The sequence below is a fragment of the Falco punctatus genome, assembly GCF_963210335.1.
Source record: "Falco punctatus genome assembly, chromosome: 6".
In the NCBI taxonomy this organism is placed as follows: Eukaryota; Metazoa; Chordata; class Aves; order Falconiformes; family Falconidae; genus Falco; species Falco punctatus.
Window position 1 is genome coordinate 7,864,308 of NC_137585.1, and position 20,898 is coordinate 7,885,205.

The 20,898-nt window shown below is 39.2% G+C and overlaps 1 protein-coding gene across 6 annotated transcripts in view; it reads right to left on the reverse strand.

Moving 5' to 3' along the window:
* The window catches only part of CRACR2A (calcium release activated channel regulator 2A), a 59,102-nt gene that overhangs the window by 667 nt on the left and 37,537 nt on the right, over positions 1 to 20,898 (reverse strand). For 3 of the 6 annotated variants that reach the window (XM_080393608.1, XM_080393609.1, XM_080393610.1), the window contains 9 exons: positions 20,385 to 20,456; positions 18,951 to 18,996; positions 18,033 to 18,124; positions 16,328 to 16,652; positions 11,743 to 11,947; positions 9,306 to 9,387; positions 7,584 to 7,698; positions 5,793 to 5,894; positions 668 to 744 (listed from right to left, as the gene is read on the reverse strand). In XM_080393608.1, coding sequence (XP_080249734.1) covers positions 668 to 744; positions 5,793 to 5,894; positions 7,584 to 7,698; positions 9,306 to 9,387; positions 11,743 to 11,947; positions 16,328 to 16,652; positions 18,033 to 18,124; positions 18,951 to 18,996; positions 20,385 to 20,456 — 1,116 coding nt within the window. Of the gene's footprint in view, positions 1 to 667; positions 745 to 4,879; positions 5,003 to 5,792; positions 5,895 to 7,583; positions 7,699 to 9,305; positions 9,388 to 11,742; positions 11,948 to 16,327; positions 16,653 to 18,032; positions 18,125 to 18,950; positions 18,997 to 20,384; positions 20,457 to 20,898 lie in introns of those variants that run through there. The other 3 variants (XM_080393611.1, XM_080393613.1, XM_080393612.1) reach the window with 3 other exon arrangements.

Sequence of the window (20,898 nt, forward strand, 5' to 3'; positions counted from 1 at the left end):
ACAGAGACTCAAAATAGTGACTTTCATTTGTTATTTTTGAGGCTGGAGCAAAACAAAAACACATCTGGCTACCTAGACATTTATCAATTAGCTGACACATTCACAACATTTCACTAACTTCAGCAACAGTATTAAAGATTTATCAGCTCATTACCAGTGTTTTCACCTGGGTAAGCAGTTCCGAAGGGACAGATTTACTTGTATTTCTATGCCTAGCCTTTATGTAACTTCAGAAATCCACCCCTCCCTCTCTCCCAGCCCCCGGGGCAGACAGCAGAATTTAAGCTGCAATGAGCAGAGGGAAGATAGAAGCACATTCAGTGTTCTGCTGCAAGTACTCAGCAGCATCCATTTCCAAGCATATTTCTCCAAACCTCCAAGAACTTCCTGCAAGAACTATCAAAACATCCCAGGCCCTCAGCTTTCCTAGCAACAACTCAAGTGTTTCTGGATCTATACTGAGACGCACTAGCTTACACAAGACCCTTTAGGAACCTGAGAAACTGCTCAATTGGAGCAACAGGGTCAGGCTACAGACCAGTTTAAAGGGAACAGATATTTCATCACCCTAAGTTCCTACCAAACTGATTTAACAAACAGAATTCACTCTGTCGTCAGTGACAGGGAATTCAGGCACATGTAGAACTCACAGATTGTGTTTTCTTACCTAGCTAAGTGAAGAACAGACTTTTCGGTATTGTACCCAGAATATGCACTGCATTCATAGAAAATTAAATTGTAATCCTAGAATCAAACAGAAAGACCATTTCAATTCACTTTGCACAATATCTCACTCGAGCTTTAAAAAAGCAACACAGATATACTGAAATATGCAAATAAACAGAAATAGATCATCTTAGGAAAAATTATGATTTAATTCTAGAGCTAACAGTAAAGAGTAACAAAAGAAACGAAGTCCAAGTGTGCCTCCCAAGCAACAACTATATGCATTTCTTAGCAGATGTTTCTTTTATACAGTAGCTTTTGCTGTAAGAGCTTGACTTCTTAAAAGGCTCAAGTGCAACTGAATGAAGTCTTGTGAACTTTCCTTGTGATGATGAGGCAATCAGTACATCACTGAGGACTTGACAAAGCAGGTGAAAATAACTCCAGTGACTTTTTTTTTTTAACCTTGGAAAGGTTCAGCAGCAGTGTTTCTGTATTCAACAGTTTGAGACCAAAGCTTTCCAGCAAATGACCAGTTAAAAACCTCAGCAAAAAAGAACAACAAATTAATTCTGTTTCATTTTTTGTACTTGTGAAATTTTCTGCACCTTCTTTCACAGTCAGCTTACACCTTGGTTTTGTAGCCCCTGGGAGCTTTGCAATTAAGAACAATGGATAAATGATCAAGCCTTGGAGACATCCTTAAAACAACTGCTCTGAAGCTTTATGACAATAAATGCGAATACCAGAGATCATCTGCACAGAAGCCTGACCTGGCAGCCGTGATGGCAAGAGAAGTTTGAGAGTGAACAACAGATTATTCTTTCCAAAATAGATGTCTGTCTAGTTTCACAAGATATTACACGGCAGCTCACCTACACTGTCTCTATCGTTATTACCATATGCCCTTTTACCCATCCAGATTTCAACTTTCTATTCACTTTCCACTTTTCCATGTATCTTATTGCTGTTTACAACAGTATCTTAAAATTCAAATAAATAAGTCAGTAACTTAGGAAATTACAGTCACCTGTCTGCATATTTTCATTTGTTTGCTGTTAACTGTGGTTACTGGATTTGTACTTAACCACCCTTCATAAGACACTTACAATTCAGGTTTTGAAAGTTCCCATTAAATTAACCAGGTATTTTAGTTTGGGGATTTGGGTTTGGTTTTGTTTGTTTGTTTTTCAATATACCATGCTTCCAAATTTGCAGTTTTTTTAAATTTTTATCATCTTCACGACATTTCAAAGACAAAAGGCAGGGAAAGGAAGTTTAATAAATATGGTAGTTTGTTTTAGCAGCTTTAAAAAAATGCTTCAATGTTATTAAATGTCAGGTTTGGATATGTTGTCAATAGTTATATGGTTTGTTCTAACGTACATCGGGATTGAACCACTTGTAGTAATTTCTGGGTGGCCAGACAAGCACAGAAGAGCAGAGAAGGGAAGAAATTAGGCAAAGTTAGTGAGTGTTGGATGGGGATTTTCATTATTTATTTTTTTAACAGTGTTCTGTATAATATTTACAAAAATGTAACCCTATGATTCTCTTGGCTTTCCTTAGGAAAGTTTTAAGATAAAGTTTGGCCAGCTTGCTAGCTATGCAAACACAAATCTGAGTTAAAATTTATACTCCATTTTTCTACTCAGTTGGTCAGAACTCTAATAGAAAACCTACTGTGGTCAATATCTAGCTACTTTATGTCAGCCAAGCAAAGAGTGATACTACTCCTACACCTTCACCACATACAACAGAATTTCACTAGAGAAGTCTCTCAGTGATGACATCATTTATGTTGGCATGAATCTGAATTTTTCAACAAATTCCATGGGTAGGGAAAATTCTTATTGGTGAAAGGTAACAATTTAAACTCAATTGATATTAATGGCCAATTTTTGTCAGTCTGGCAAACAGGTCCTTCTCTGGAGGGGGAGTCAGCCTGGAAATGCAAAGTGTTGTTCCTTGAATCAGGGAGGAGAGGAAACCTTCACTGATACCATACACAACGAGAACACAGTAGAAAAAAGCAGGACACGTAATTAATAAGCCAGGAAATGCCATTCATCTCCACCCAGACACCAGTGATTTAACCTGGGAGACCAATGGCAATTACTTAATTTTAAACACTTACATACAAATCAGCAGATATCTAAAGAACAGGGAAGAAAATGAGTCACTACCAGAGGGAGCTGGGCAATTTCTGTCCTACAAAGTAGTATCACTCTGAGAAGATAGTTCCCTTATTAGCAGTATTTGAGTAACAATGGCACTGACAGGTTGATAAAGGAGATGTACTGACACACAGTAACAGTCCTCATCCCATGAAGCACACAAAGTCAAGGCAGACAAAGGCATTATTATCTTACTTTATAGCTGAGAAACAGAGAGAAGGATTTATTGACCCTTTTAATCCCATTCAGGAAGTCTCTGCAGGGCCAAAATAAATTCATGCTGAGCATGAGCATGCCTGAGCAGCACCTGTATCATAAGCCATTTTATTTAAATAATCAGCAGCGGTAACACTAATTCACTCAAATAGAACATTTTTCTATTTGTTCCCGGATAGTCATAATATGGTCTGAATACTCTGTATTGTTGTTGTGTTCATATGAACTCTTGATCAGAGGACCAACCTAAGCTAAACAGAAATTTGTTAAACAGTTTTCCTTCTGGGTCCTCTTCTAAAAAAGTAAAATGGATTTGCCTTTTTAAATTATACACTATTTTTTTCTTTCTCTCTCTCTTTTTCATTATATTCCCAATAGCTCTATCCAGAGAGTTTTAGATATTTTCCATCAGGTCATCTTGTACTGCATGTGAACATTTTGATTTGTGTCTGCTGTTTCTTCCTGCAAAGTTCTCCTTACCATCCTCATGTTTACACTTTAACTCATCCAACTACAGATCACATTCATCATAGTCTTGCTGTTCCCTACGATGCCGTCCATCACCCTTGTTCTCTTTCTATTCCCCCTTTCCCGGGGTATCACACACACTGCAACTACCAGCCTTCTCCAATGACAAGGAATTGGAAGGACTCCCTTCAGGCTGCCATTCATTCTTCCTTTTAATAATGAACTGTGCTGCCTGCCTTGCAAAGAAGTTTGTGACACATGCATTATAATGGGAGCCCTTGGGTGTCTGACCGAATTTGTAGTACACCAACTTGTAAAATGTGGGACTGAAGCAAAGCAAGACTTAATACAGCTGGGCTGGAATCACAGAACCATTTAGGTTGGAAAAGAATGCTCTCTGGAAACGCATTCTTCTGACTATAGAAAAAACTAGGTAAAAATGATCCCATCCTGCGAGACTTTGAACAGTCCATAAAAACTGTTGGACTTCGGGGTCAATGGGCTAATCTGGTTCTTTGTCTGCACAAGACAGGTTCATGGTTGTTTTCACCAAATAGGGCTATACATATTCGTATCATCTTATCATCTAGTTCCATGTATTTTGGATCATTTGTGAATAATTAGTGGGATTATTCACAAAATAAGTAACTAAACTGCATTTACTAATAGAGACAGCAGTATGTGGTTTCACAGGAATTACATGGCTATTTAGCAAGAATTAATATTTCATTAAAATTCATGGTTGTTATTATTAGCTCGGCAAGCACATTGTTATAATTTAATTATATCTACGCTGCTTTTCAACTAATCCATTGTCATTAATCATTCCTTCCCTTAGCTACCTCAGGCAGCACATTCAAACATTCAAATGAGTCATTCAGATCCATTCATTCGATTATAACCATCTTTAATTTGACAACTTTCTTTGTTTTACTTATGCAAAACATTTTATTTTCTTGCATGACATGTTAGAATTAATGGCCTGGTGGGCTGTGAGTTCTATATATTAGAATGATTCATCTTTGTTTTACTAGTACAATTTTTTAAAGAGCTAAATGACATGTAAGACACCTACTCTGTCCATTTAGCATTTATGCGTCATTTGTTTTTTCACAGAAGGATTCAATGTTACACTCGGGAGTCCCTCCTGGCCTCTGCCATCTCAAAACCATCTGCATTTCCACTCATACAAGAAAATAAAGCAGATTTCCTAAAGGGAGAACCTTTGAGGGTTGATGTTCAAGGCTGATATCCTCCCCTATAAAATCAAAATAATGGACACAAACCTGAATATGGAGGTATGCTTATAAAGGCTGTATGAATAATCAACATATGATAAAAAGAGATCTGACCCTAATTCTTTTAGTCAGAGAGAGGTTCCCAGCACCAGTCTTTCCTATAAAACAGGAACAATTCAGCTGCATTTCAAATTTTGAAAATATCCCTCTTAGTTACCAGCAAGCAGAGCTGTAAATCTGTTTTCAAAGGAGAAACAAGGACATATGTGAAATGCAGCACATTGTTTAATTTAGGTAAATTCCTATCAACTCAATTTCCCCAAAATATTGGGATGACATTTCTAAATAAAAGAATATTGTGGAGGCACTGGTGTTCAAACTATATGCATTGTATAGCAAGATTCAAAAGAAAAGATGATGGGCACGGTACAGAGGAATACGAACAAGTATCTGCTATCTGCAGTCTCGTAACGCTTAAATTATGGCCCGTGGGTCACCAGTGCTCGGGTAGATGCAGACTGCGAACTCTACTTATTTTATCTCCTTGATGGGAAGTTACTAAAAGTAAACATGTTTTCTACTCCTACCATAGGAGTAACAGATGGCCTTCTGTGGTTTTACAGGAGGTAGGAGGGGGGAAAGGTTCCCAAATTATCTCTTCGTTAAGAATACCTCCACAGAGAAGAGAAAAAAAGAGAAAGAGAAGGGAGGAAAAAAATAGAGAGAAAGAGAGAACAAAGAAAAAGAGACAGAGGAGGGGAGAAAGAGGAGGGAGACAATGAGAGTGAATTCTTAAAGATTTTCTGCATCGCTCACATTTTGGTTTTTTAATCTACACAGTTTTATAACTACTAAAATTATCAGCACTTACATTACCAAGAGCTGAAACGATGAAAAGGTTCCTAATCCTAAAAAATACTTGTCTGATCAAAATCAACTGTGTTTCTATGAATTTAGACACACTGAGATTCCATTTTAAAATCTTCCCCTTCAAGTTTTGTAAGGGGTTCCCCTCCAAGTATAGTACCTTAGCAAGAAGCTCTCCCATTCCCATAGGGACCTCACGTTCTGTTTCATTATCAGTTTTATTACCCAACAAAAGCACAGGTACATTCTCCCCAGTTGCCTCCTGCAGAACAAAGAATAAATACCAACTGAGGCATTGTCTTTAAAAATAAAAAATAAAATCACAGATCAAGAGGATACAAAATAACAAATGTCACACTGCAACAAGATATTTGAGACATCACACATGAGCCAGGTACGTGCCACTTTACTTACAAACATGTCAGGAATTAAAGACAGATAAAAGGCATAAAAATACAGAATGCTAGAGATTGCACTCATGTGGCACTTTTTAATAATAGCACAAAAATTCATTAGACTTTATATTAAAATGGGAGAGAGGCAACTACCACACTACACAGGCTCTGACATTACGTGTTTATAGCCACTGCTTTTCTAATTACATTAACAGAAAAATAATGACATCTGGGTACAATTATGCCAAATAAATTACATAAAGTAGCGAAGAGATATACAGAATAGGCCCCCCAAAATACATAGAATATGCACGAATCAAAATTCATTCTGAAAATGATTAGAATTATCACAATGAGTACGTTGATAAGTGGGCTGAATGCTGCAGCAGTAAATGCACTCATCTGTAAGCCTTCAACCTAACAATAGTTTGTAGCATACAAAATTAGTTAGTAATGATGAGTCAACTATTACAGATTTTGACCATAATATTCGATTTTTCTGGATCAAAACCTGGAATTCTTTAGCATTTACAATCCTGAATTACAACAATCACTGATTTGTTAAGATCATATATTTAATAAAGGCCTTTTCTTACAAAATGCATGCTACTACTACTTCAGTAAAGCTACTCAGGTGAGGAATAACTGTTTGGAAATATTTGAATCAGTGAGTCCTAGGTGAAATTCCTAAATTTCAACTTACAGTCACCCACTGCCCACTACAGAAAACAGTGTACTATACTAGAACACATGCCCAATAAAACCAGACTAAATGATCTTCACATACCAATTCGTCCCCTACTTTTTCAGCAACAATACTCTGCAATAGCGAACAAATAGGAAGTCATACTTTCTTCTCTCTAGCAACTCTGTCCTTTATAGCAGCAGCTGCAGGGGGCTTTTTTGTTTGTTTTTTGCCACAAGCAAATTCAGCTGCTTGCAGTCTCAACATGTTGTCTATGCGCAACAGAGATGTACCAAAAGAAATAAAAGAGCATTTTTAATTAACTGAAGCCACTCGGTGGCATGGGCTATGATTTTGCTTTCATGTGGTTGAAAGGACAATCTCCAGGAAACTGAACTGTCTATCATGAAACAGTTTTATGGCACTAATATAGATACTATACTTTTAAGTTTATGGCTTTTGTTCATAACAGTCAACTTCCTCTGAGCTACATACTTGGTTGTCAAATTGCTAGTGATGATCAGTGATCATCAGACCATCATCACCGATCCAAAACACCTCCCAGTGCTAGTGGCAATCCAATGGGAGTCATCAGTCTTTATGAGAAATCAAAGGACTCCATCCTGGACTTCCCTACTACTCATTTTAAGTCCTTACAAGTCTGGAACTGTCATTATTTTCATAGACATGGAAATTCTAAAAACAGCTTTACTGGTAACTGCGCAGACCAAAGTCATTAATAAAAAATGTAATTGTGACAACACAAGAAACATGCTGCTCTCTGTGCTTTGCCCTGCTAATGCCTCTCCCGCCTCCAGAAAAAGATACAGAATAACGACACCAGTTTAGATTTCAAGTTATGTCATGTTACCTCGATGCTTATCAGCCACTGCTTGACAGCTGTGAATGTGTCTCTTGCTGTTATATCATACATCACAATGACACCATCGGCTTTTCTGAAAAACTGCTTGGTAATACTTCGGTACCTACAAGTAGAGAACCTGTTTATAGCTCTCTTCAACAGAAGTAGCAATCTGTCAATATAAGTAGAATTTTATAGTACCCCACTCCCCACAACTCCCCCTCCCCCCAAAGGAAGATGTTGCCATACAGTTTATTTTCATCATCTAGTCTTAGTAAGGGTTAAACCCCTGTTAATTTGGTTTACAAGCGTATTCTAAAATTCCATTTACTAGACAAAGAAGAAGCTGTCATACTGATCTTCACTGCAGATCCTGTTGAGAGGTGAGGCTTATTATGAACTGTGGTAGGCAATCCCATTCTTCCTGAACCCTCAGACCCCTTTTCACATTCAGCAGAAGATTCATGGAGGATACTACTACCACAAATTACTGCAACAGCAAATCAACTTGGCAAAAAACTATTTTTCAAAAGAAAGTGTTTGGAAAACTTCTCTTTACCTTCTTCAATTGATTCTAGACTAGTCTGGATAATTAGCTGTGGATCTCACATTCTCCCATCCTCTTTTAAGCTTGGGGCAGAAATTTTCCCTCAGAAAGTGCTCTGCCTAGGTAGCTAGATTTCTGTTTGGGGCTGTTTACCCAAGCTTCTTGTAGAAAATGTTGATCATCATTATAATCCTTGCTTTTAGTAATAGAAAACTACACCACAGGTGAGGAGATAGGGAAGGAAGTTATCACTGAAAACCTTACAAAAAAACCTCACGAGTTCAACTGCAATGGAATTGTTTTGGTGAAAAAAGCCCTTTTTAAAATATTAAGGCATTTTCTATTCTAGGTACATTTTAACATCAGCCTTCCTCCTAAAGAAATTGTGTGATACTAAACTTTTAAGAGTTTAATAAGAATCTCTTTTACAGATTGGCAGTTTTTCAATGGAAACTTAGCACCAAATCAGCACATTATTGCTGCCAGGGAAGGATCTAAACTGTGAATTCACTGGCTCTATAAGGAATACTCCTATATTTGTTCCTCTCCCAAGAAGCAGGATTAGGTCCCGTGCCTACTAAACAGACGATTCAAAGCAAAATCTTACAATGTGTGCTGGTTTTGGCTGGGATAGAGTTAAATTCAAGCATGCCAGCTTGTATGGGGCTATGTTTTGGATCTGTGATGAAAACAGTGATAGTAACATGCCATTTCAGTTACTGCTCAACAGTGTTTACACAGTGTCAAGGCCGTTTCCACTTCTCAGACTGCCCCACCAGTGAAATGGGAGGGGAACACACCTGGGACAGTGACCCCAACTGACCAAATGGATATTCCACCCCGTACGACACTGTGCTCAGCAATAAAAGTGAGGCAGGGAAGGAGGATGTTGGCTGAGGCTGCAGCTGCTCAGGGGATGGCTGGGCATTGATGGGTTGGTAGTAAGTGGTGGTACATAACTGGGCTTTTTTGCATGACTTTTTTTTCTTGGGCTTGTTTCTTTTCTTTTTTTTTTTAATGGTGGTGGTTTTGGGTTTTTGTTTTAATTATTAAACTGTCTTTATTTCAACCAATACATTTTCTCACTTTCAGCCTTCTGATTTTCCAGTGGGATGGGGGAGTAAGCGAGCAGTTGTGTGGTGCTCAGCTAACTACCAGGGTTAAACCACAACAATGTTTCTCACCGTTCCTGGCCAGCAGTGTCCCACAGTTGCAGGGCTACCTGGGTATTATCTACTCTGACGGTTTTCACACTGTAATCCACACCTACAACAGAAACACAAGGTAGGTTGGCTCTTTATACGCTCAGTTTGATTTTTGAAAACCTGATCCAGCAAACAGCAACAATTCCAGAAAGGTAACAAGATAGGTACTGCATTACGTCTATCAGAGAATGATAAGAGCTTTTATTTGCCAGAAGTTTTTCAGTGATAAAATACTGAACATTAACAGAGTAGTTCATTTTTTAAAAGCTATAAGATAAGTAACTTTCCAAATGAGGGTACATGAGCCAAGGGTCTATTTGACAGCCCACAGCAGTCTAAGCCATTTAGCTTGGAGTTCATGCCGTATAACCCGTGGTCTAGGCTGAGCTAGCCACATAGGCACCTTCTACAGTCAGTGGAAAAACACAAGGCAGCACACTAAGGGGACAGTGGGACCTAGGACAAATGCTGAAGATAGATGGACTGAATACATGGAGAACCTCCTCCCCTCTTCAGAATATGAAAGACAAGCTGAATCAGAATTAGATTAGTCACCTAATTATTATGTAGCTAAATGGAAGTGAGAAAAAAATAATTTATCTAAACTTTTAAATTAATCCTCTCCCAATTCCCCTAACCTGCGATGATGTAAGTATCTTCTGGATATTTGTAACAATAATTAGAGTCTTAAATATTAATCATTCACTGCCTCTTCCTAATTACAACCTGCACTTTCTTATATCATGCTATACTGTAGAATCACAGAATAATTAGGTTGGAAGGGATCTCAGTATCATCAACAATTTCTTTGGGGCCATTTTCCACATCAATGGGATTTTTACCTCTGGCATTAAATGAAGCAGCATCCAAGCCCACACTCCTTCAATAGGCAATTAAGAAATCTGGGTGGGGAATATATCTATTGCTTATATATCAAGGGAAGAAATTTGAGCTACTCTACAGAAATTCAATGAGAATAATCTTCTCCAGGTTGTTCACTTGACTTTTCAACTGTCTGTATCTTGCCAGCCATAATCTACACCTGTGAAAATCATTGATGTGAACACTAAATCAAAGCTATGACAAATACTTTCTTGCCATTGTGTTTGCAAGAACACTGGAAGACCAGCCAAAAGATAAAGAGGCGAGACACATTCCTGTGCTTTTCCTCTGGAAGCTCCAGGCAACTGCACACGCTGTGTAAGACCCCAGAGTCAAGAGAAGCCTATCAGCCATTGACAGGACAACAATGATAGGTTGTAGCACCAGACTCTTAAAAGTAGACAATTGCATAGGTGTCTAAGTTCCCATTACAGTTAATGAAAATCTAGTCAATTAAGAACTAAGATTCTAGGAAATTATTAAGCTCACCCTGAAGTAGGCATCAAGGGTCAGATTAATTGGTCCATAGGCTCCTCTGACTGGACTGATTTGGAGAAGATGGTGGGGTAGAATTCAGCTGTTTGCTCACAGACACCTAGTGCTATCTGAGATACTATTTGGTACTCAAGTGCCTGTTTCACCCCGGCAGGACACCCAGGAGACTTGCTCTCTCCCAGAGCAGAGCTGAAGACCACTTTACAGTGCCAGCCTTAATTTAAATCCCTGTGCTAAGATCTTAGATCTTTCTGACTGATGTGAGCTTAGACTCTCAACATACCAGTAGAAATTTAAACTCAGGTGTCTTTACCCTCCAAGTCAAGGTACCTACAGCTTACATGAATGTCACAAATGTAAGACAAGTCCATTAATTTAAATACCTTTTATTGTGAACAAGTTTTATTTCATATATGCTGCAGAATAAGTAAGGCCTAAATACACACTAAGTATAATGAAGTTGGTTGTTTACAGTAACTCAGAGGCACTGCAATAACCTATATTTTAAGTTTTGTACCTTGATTATGTGTCTGACTTCTGAAAGCTTGGTTTACAGTATCAGGCAATGTAAGTACAATGTAGGCTTTGAAATGTTTGGCTTTCAAAACACTAGTTCAACGTTTTTCTTTGGTGCTTAGTATAATGCTAAATCTTCTTCTAATGTAAGTCAGATGCTCTACTTTCTCTTTAAAACAAAACCAGATTACTTAGAGGGATAGAGATGGGATACAGAGGTGGGAAGGTTAGTACAGCACAGTCCAGAGGATAATATATCAGTTTCAGAAAATGAGATCTATGAGGAAATTCTAGCTTCACTGAAATCAACAGGATTTTTCTGATTTATTTCAGTGCTGCCAGGATTTCAGTACAGAATCTATCCTGAAACCCCTCCATCAATTATCTGCTTCCCAGTTTAGGAGAACTCACTTTGCATGTCTACTTGTGCAACATCTGTTTTATAACACAGGGCCTGATCTCAGTAGAAGCTGCTAAATAATTTTGGAACAATAATAATAATAATCATGTTTCTTAAACTTACCTACAGTAGCAGCTGTGCTTGGGAAAAAACGATCTTCACAAAATCGCCTTAAGAATGAAGTCTTTCCAACACTCGAATTGCCCACAAAAATAATCTTGAATAAGCGGTCTGGGACAGAGTTTATTCCCTCTTCCTTCAAGTAAGAGCAAACATTAGTATCCAACTGTCCTACTGTCTCTCCAATTTGCCTTTTCTTGAAGGCTAACTGAGACAAGAAAAAGAAGAAATTTTATCCTGCCGTGTTTCTCCATTACTCATAAAGCAACATTCTGTTTCTTAAAATAACTCGGCATTTCAGATAATGTCATGCATCTTTCCACATCATTTGAAGTGATTTAGACTGAGAACTGGAAGTATACTGAATATGAACCATGATGTGACACTGCATTGAAAAATACATGGAATTGCCAAAACAAAACAGTTTATGTTCATAAACAGTTTATGTTCATCCCTGCAAATCAAAACTCATGAAACTCCCACCATTAGTTTGTTGGTGGAGATTGTGAGGAGGGACAGGAAAGGAGGGCAGGGGAGGGAAGACAAGACCCATTTGAGGACCAGAATTTCCCAGACTGCTGACTTCAAGAAGCTGAACTCACTGCCCAACAGTCCTTTGAATGAGACACTGAAGCCTGGCCTTGCAAATGTTTTCTACAACTATACTGAAATCTTACAGAAAGAAGCAGAAACAATACAGAGCTGTACTTGATGGGGAACAAGAATAAATACAAACTTAAGCTGCTGTCTTCCTTAGTATGAAAAAAAGAAAATAAATTATTCACTGCTGTAAATTTTGGGGACAAAAATACATGCATTTCTCATGAGCTGGGCTAATAACCTATTACAATTATACAGAAATTTCTTATCTCATTGTTCACTTATCCTTTTCTATTAAAACCCCAAACTCCACTGCAACTATAGGTTGCTAGTAATACACATACACCTATATAAAGCACATTATCAGTTCTGATGAAAAACATTCCCATTTTATTAGTCTCTATGCTCTGGGAAATCAAACAGGTTAGCATACAATCATAAGCTTGGTACCATTTTCACAATGCTTCTGAGAACAATAACTACATATATATGGACTAACATGACCTGAAATACCTTGTCCCTGGTGGTCATACACACCCCTCTGTAGCACTAAGACTCAGACACCTGAGGCCTTCAGCTCAACTCCCAACATAATAGGCAGTTATTTTTCATTGAGATGTATCAAGTCAACTTCTGAAAATAACCTTAATCAAACTTCATTCATTTGAACACTATACTAAGGGATGAGCTACTTCTGTCTGGTTCAACAAAGCGCTGATGGAAACAATGGAATAGCAGTGGGATGTAAATTTACTTTAGTTTACAATGCAGTCTGAAAAAGTCTTCCCTAGATGTGTCTTTCAAGTGGCCTTCATATAAACAGTAGCCAGGTCAAGTAATACACCTAGCTTTTGTGCAATTTAACACACATGTGGAAGATGGCAGATATAGTCATAGTGGTTCATATTCCATGCTGAAAGAACCGAGGGGAGAGGAACTGCATCTCAGGCAAAGGTTTTGGATGGAAAACTCTTGCTTTAATTTCCATTATGGTTCTTTCAGGGGTTTTCCCAATCACATTTCTGCTCATGCCAACTGCAGCTTCACCTTCATAGCCACTCAGATAACAGTCAGGTAGAATATTTAAGTCCCAGATAAAAAACCAGTTGCTGGCCTCACATACTGCTGCAAATTCTCAGACACTTTCAGAAGTCACCCTGCCATAGGATGGACATGGACCTTTTCATTTCTAAAAGGAGAAAAAAATGTACGTTGGTTCTACTTGCCTACAAGATGCATTAGCAGCTAAATGACTGTGCATCCATGGTGATCAGAAAGGCTTAACAGCAGCAGCTAGGAGCCCGAGTTCAGTATAGTAAGCAATGAGACCATGGAATGCAGGAATACAAAGCCATGTAGACTACATGAACGCAAATGGCAAAGAATTGAAAAATACAGGTTGTCTCAGATCCTTCATCTTCCTAGCGCAAAACAAAGACAAGACTTCATATCTGAGCTACATATGTAACAACTCCATGGAATCATTGCACGAGTATTTCTAGATCCTACACTCCTTTATGCTGCAGATCCTTTGAGCAGCAAAGCATGAAGGGAGAGAAGGAGTGGCTGGAGAAGACAGTCTAGTTGATATATGGCCCTGAAACTCACACCTCCTAACTCATGATGCAGCAAGCACAGAGCTCTTTTACTGAAATTTTCTGCAGCTCCAGTTGAGGATTACACGCAGAGTTTCCCTGAAAAACACTTCCTAATTGAATACCACCCCTCCCAGCCCTGGCATGCTGTCAGGACAGGGAATCTGCGTGCAAGCACTGTATGGAACAAGATCATTTCTGATGTCTAAATCTCATAGTCAAACTGTGGTGACCCCAAGAGCCATCATGTAGGAAGCACAAAGCCGCATGAGAAATTCAGACTCCAGCTGGTGCACGGAAGGAGATGAGGCACTACTCACACGAATGGCAGTGGTCAGACACTTAGATAGCCTAGAGGCTGCCCTAAGCAATGGAATGCCATCAGTTGGACGGCTGTTGGCAGGCCTAGTCAGCAGACCAAGAGGACCCACAGAGGCCCATGCACATCCTCCAGTGCCACATGGACAACAGAGTTTATCAGAAAGGAGCATTCTGCTGTGTTTTTTGTAAACTAAACTTTAAAAAACAAGCCAAAACCCAATCCAAACTGAGGGCTGGGCTAAGGCACTGAAATTTCATAGGGGAAAAAAATTGAATTGAATTCCCAGTTCTAAGTGACCTTGGAACTTAACTTCTTATTTACCCTCACAATGTTTCTTTAGAAACTGGAAAAAAAATAAAATGTTTTCAACTAGACAGGAGACATTTTATGATTTGTTCTCTCCCCTCCCTGCTTGTTCTCAACTGTTTTGAGGGGAGAAAAAAATAATTGTAAGAAACAATACCTGAGGGAATGCCCAGTTCCTACTCAACTGAGAGGATATGCTTGCAAGGGGCATGGCTGCCAAAACAGAGCAGGCAGGATAGGTTTTTCCTAGATGGACCTGATGGACGACCTGGCTTTTGCTGTCCTGAAGTCCAATGACACCACACTTCAAAAATGTGATACAAAATAAGTCATATAGCAAGCAAAAAGGATGCAATATATTAAATAATTTGAAAGGATGAAGCTCTGTTCTGTGCCCTAGACTTTTTAATAAAATGTACCACTTAGAAGTTATTATGTAACCATGGCATAATTCTATCATAATTTTAAAGATATGCTTGCTTCTTCTGAAAGAACTATATAATTATGACCGAACATACCTATTTTTCCTATACTTTAATCTTTTTAGTATGTGCTTCAAGAATCTAAAAATGAGTAACACTTAACAATGATGCTAAAATTAGAAAACAAGCACAGCTAGCTCTGAAGCAACAGCAGTGCAAGAAAAACTTTACAGTCCAAGAAATGTACCTTCCAGCATATTGTTTTAAGGATTCTTACTGCATGGTGAATTCATTGTTAATGTGCACATACAAGCTAGAGCTGAAAATAAATACATCTGCATTTCAATTTGCTAATTAAAAGTCTTCTCAAATAATAATTAAAAAGTAAAGATATTTGCTCCAATTATTTCCCAGATAGTGTAACAGCTACCAAAGCTGACTCAAAAGTATCAGAACATGAGCAATGTCATTTTTTGGCAAAAAAAGCCTCCAACTTTAAAAAAACAAAACAAAAAGTTGCTTCTTTTTTTAGACAACCACTACCTTTCAGTGGATCTTTTTGCGCCATCTCTTATAATGCTTAACGTCACTTTTCCTAAAGTCTTTCAGACCTAAGTCTATGTACATACTCCTTCAGGGTGAATTTCTCTTCTTGCACCTTCAACATCTATCTGCAGCGTATTTCTGTCTCCCTCTTCATGCAATGGCTGAATTTGTCATGCTTTAACTTAATACCAGAAAACTAAATCATTTTAAATTCTCAGAATAATGCATCACCTTTCAACACTATTTCATGTTTTCCAAGGTCCTTTAGAATAGAGTAGTTTCAGTTGGGAGGGACCTACAAGGATCATCTAGTCCAACTGCCCGACCACTTCAGGGCTCATCAAAAGCTAAAGCGTATTAAGGGCATTGTCCAAATGCCTCTGAAACACCGACAGGCGTGGGGCATCGACCACCCCTCTGAAGCCTGTTCCAGTGTCTGACCACCCTCGCGGTAAATAATTGTTTCCTAATATCAAGTCTGACTCTCTCCAACACAGCTTTGAACCATTCCCACGTGTCCTATCACTGGATCCCAGGGAGAAGAGACCATCACCTCCCTCTCTACTTCCCCTCCCCTAGGAGCTGTAGAGAGCAAGGAGGTCACGCCTCAGCCTCCTTTTCCCCAAATTAGACCAATCCAAAGTCCTCAGCTGCTCCTCACAGGACATGACCTCCAGCCCTTTCACCAGTTTTGTTGCCCTCCTCTGGATGCAGTCAAGGACCTGCACATCCTTCTTAAATTGTGTGGCCCAGAACCTCACACAATACTCAAGGTGAGGTCCCCTTATCCCCCTTACATTTGACAGCGTTTCCTTCCCTACAGGCTGCTCTCTAGAAGATGACAGTGAGTGTTCCATTGAATGTTCTGCATTTTTCTTATCCATTTCCATATCAGAAGTATTCCCATCTTCTCCAGTCCATCTGTTCAGCTGGTTATCAACCAGCCTGTCAAGAAGCTGGGGCAGATGATCTTCCTCAATTGATATTATTCTTTGGAGATGCAATGCTTTAGACATTTCTCCAGTGGCTCCAGCATCAGGCTCCACAGAGAGAATTCTATTCAGTCCAGCAGAATTCCTTCTCTTTGAGTTATTGAAAACATCATCATCTTCAAATGAATGGCTAGACAGAGAAAAAAGTGCATCACAAATATATATTGGACCTACATTCCTATTGATTTATTCTAGTGTAATTGAATTTAATCTCCCATGTTTTTTACTACTCACAGAAGACATAGTAGATTCAGTCTAATGTCTACTGGAAAGTCAGCTCGTCATACAAACTGTGTATATATAGCGTGCTCGATAATTACAAGTATCATGGGGAAAGCTAGTAACTTTTGGGGAAAATCTGAACCAGAATGCAAAACGTAAGATTATCCTCATTTATAACCTTGTGGAACAGGTGAAGTAAATTTCTCTCCTCCCCTTCCTCCCCTATTCTGGAAGAACAAAATACCCCCCACCCCCACCTCTTTCTATGTATAACTTAATTCTCTCTTTAGCAGGTAGGAGGGAGATGGGTTTGTTTAATACAGATGATAAAAAGGCTAAGCGGGGATTCAACAGAAGGGGGGGAGTAGATAAAATAGATCCATAGTCTTCTCAGGTGGGCACAACGACTACATATGAAAATTGCACTAAAAGAAATGCTGACATGATACATGGAACTAACCTTCTTCATAAGACTGGTGCAGCAAGGGAAGAGGTGCCTGAAGAGGCTACAGGACCTCCATCCAGATATTCAAAATCCTCAACTGAACAAGGCCCTCAGCAACCTTATCTAGTTCTGGAGTTACCCCTGTTGGAGATTGGACTAGAGACCAATGTCCTTCCCACCTAAATTTTCCTGTGATTTTTGTGCCATAATTGCTTTTGACTGTTATGCTCCACTTCTCAGTACTGAACTTACTTAACTGTGTCTCTGAAATCTTTCCCTCCTTGCAGTTCATGGCCCTATGCCTGCAAGGACGTTGTCTCAGCTGCTATTTCAAAGTGAAATACTAGTCTTTCCAGCTCCTCTTGTCTCAAGGGAAAAATGCTAATGTTTCACCAAGATCACCATCTTGTTCCTGTTGATTTCAAGTGTACAGCTGTGCAGTTGAGAATTAAATCCTCCATGTTTTTACTGTTTCTACAGCCCATACTTAACAACAGGTCTGCTGTCCTCTACAATGAGAGGGGAGCAGGTATACTCTTTCAGAGCATTACCAAGGTCATTGTACCACATCAACACAGGGTAATGGGTAAACCTCTGTGCCTCCCAGCATACACTCATCCACAACGGGGAAGTCTCTGGCTTTTGCAGACAGTACACTTGTTTTACATGAAAAATTGTCCCTTTATTTCCAAATCTCTTACAGAGTACAGTAATCTTATAGTGACACACTTCAGAAATACATGCTTTGTAAAGTCCAAAGGTATCAGAAAGAAAACATTCCACATAATCTTTTTATAAGCCTCATTGTACTCAAACAGGGAACACATGAAAAAAAGTTCTTACCTGTTAGGCAGCACCTTGCCCTCTATGTATTTCCCAATGACAGAGCCTGATCTTTGCTTCCAGCTGGCTTTCGGAACACTTGTTCTGCATTTCTGCATAAATACATAGTACTTCTTACTAATTTACACTTGTTGTTCACTATGGTTAACGGCCTTCATGCCTAATGCTTAAATAATACAATGAATATGAAAGAAAAAAAAACTGCAGAAGAAGTCCTAGAGGCATAAATGCTTCAAAATCCTGATTTATAAACAATCAGAACATGGAAACACCAGGTCCTGCAAGAATTCAGCTGCTTTGTAAACTAAGTAGATCACAATAGAACAACATAATGTTATGAAAAGAAGTCAATAGATATATTTTTCACATTAGCAGCTTCTTGTAGGACAAAGAACACAAACCAATGTATGTAAGTGCTTTAGTCTCCTTAAGCCAGGGTACTTGTGGAACTCCTTAGGTGCCCATTCTCTGCTGCTGGATAAAAAATTTCATGTGATCTGCTCTTAGCCAGTACCGCTAAGTATTCCAGCACTGATTCAGGTACTCAGATATTGTACTACTGCATAAACGTTTCAGGATATTAGCTACACCTGTCTGAATAGATCGACATGATTTAGTTGCTCAAATTTTAGGTTATTTGATCCTCTTATGATTGCATCTTTAGCTTCTTATAAAAATAAATTCATCTCCCTCAAGATAGCTCCAGCTTTATAATTATAAAAACGTAGCTCTTAAAACCATTCAGCAAATTTAAAAATCTTATTCTCAAGTGAGAAAAAAGACAATATAAATTAAGAATGGGGCAAGATTTAAGTAGCACAAGAGTCTGTCCTCTGCACAGCCTTCTGACCCCCTTGTTTTGAGGCTGTTCTGATAGGTGTTTGCTCAACACTGGGTTTGAGAAGAATAGTTGTTTACCTGTAAAAATATGTCACGTTCATCTTTCAGATGTTTGTTCCTCTCCCTGCAAAGACAACACAAATAGAAGAAACACTGAGGCCAAGTACTTGGAACTCAGCACTAACAAACCGGACAGCTGCCATGCAAAAGGCAAGACAAACACACTTTAATTTGGCTTATCTCCACCCTTCATCATGCTTATTTATATTCTCACCACAGCCAGTTCCCTGTCTGGGCCACTGAATCTCCAGTAGGGCTATGCTAACTGAAGCCAGCTGGCGTACGGCCCTCATTCTGTACTTTATGAAAACAAATGCCCTAACACACAGATATCCGTTCTGGTCAATATGCCTTCACTCACTCTAAATTAGAACGCTTAAAACTTTTCACAGTAAAGATGATGTCATAATGTGGAGAGGCTGTGAGGAACACCACGTCTATTCATCTGGTGACAGCTGTAAAGGCCAGTTATGTCCATCCCCACAGTTGCGGCTGCCACGGAAAAGCCTCCCTACAAAAACATCCATATTCCATTTATTATGCAAAAAAGATGAAAATGTCAGGAAACGGAGATCCCAGGCAATCGGCCAGCTCTGATCAGATCTGACAACACACCTGCTTAGTACATCATTCATTGTCTCCTTCTATCGCTGGCCTGGCTGCAAAAGAGACTGAGCAGCCATTACAGCCATGGCGAACAGGAACAGCCTCTGCTGTCAGATGTTTCTGTCTACAGCCCCATTACCAGCAGCAGGCAAGAGCACACCACGTGGAGTGGCCTACGGGAAACACACTGCAGAGTAAGACCCTTTCCTCAAGCATGGTAACTTTTTAGGTAGCTTTACAATGGGGCCTCACGAAGGAAATGCAGTGAATGAAGGCCTATAGGCAAGTACAATCTATAGCCCACACAAACTTACCACTGAGCAAACAAGGGGTTACAACTGTCCGAACACAAGTCCAAAATTTGAAGACTACCAATATAGAAATGGTACAGAGAAAGTCAGCTAACTATGTTTTGATATAATTTTACAAATAAACATTTTGGGGAAAGAATCTTTATTCTGGCTGTACTCCCATCACTGCATAAAGAACAGAGACTTTTAGTAAGAGCCTTCAAGTCTCCTCTGGCCAGGCTTCTACCACAGAACCAGCTTGGATCAGTTCACCATTGTTCTGTTCTTGACTTTTGGAACTGAGATTGTCCTACAATACTGAATTGCCAAAACAAGACAAAACTTTCATGTGGACTGCCTTCTACTGTATGTAAGAACAGGCTGTGGCCAGCATAGGGCAGCCCCAGCTGCTCCTCTCTGGCACAGAGGCCACCCCTGCAGCCCCCCTGCCAGCACCTGGCCACCTACACCCAGCACACAGACCAACATGATTTCATCCTTTAATGTACCTCTTCAGAATAATGCAAGAAGTTCTTGAATATAAGGTCTGTGTTACCTTAAAAAATCCAGCTGCTTCAGAAGTCCTGATTTCTCTCTCTGTAAGGTTTCTGTCACCCGGTACACTTCCCTGTACGAAAAGAAATAAAATAGTTCTAACTAGGGTAACCACATTGCTAAAATGCTTCCCCCTAGGAGTATCCACATTTGAGACTCCAGCTTCTCCAAACCTGTAGACTTTATTCTGCATGAACGGTTACACATTTTCAAAAAATTCATTCAGTTTAAGGCCCACAGTACCACAGCAGTTTGAGTTAGCAGAGGAAGGAGTAGAGGTTCTTAAAAAAAAATATTGCTTTATAATTTCTTCATCCAGAGAGCTTAATATATACTGATACTGCCACTTGCATCATTCAGAGAAGACATACTGCTGAAAATCTTCTCACTCATGGCCACTAAAGACCATGTAACATTTTATCCAAAATTAGTTTATCTTGCTGCTGGAACCACGTCAGGCTCATGCATCCACAATCCCTACAATTTCTTGTTAGTTCCTGACTTCAAACAGTTAT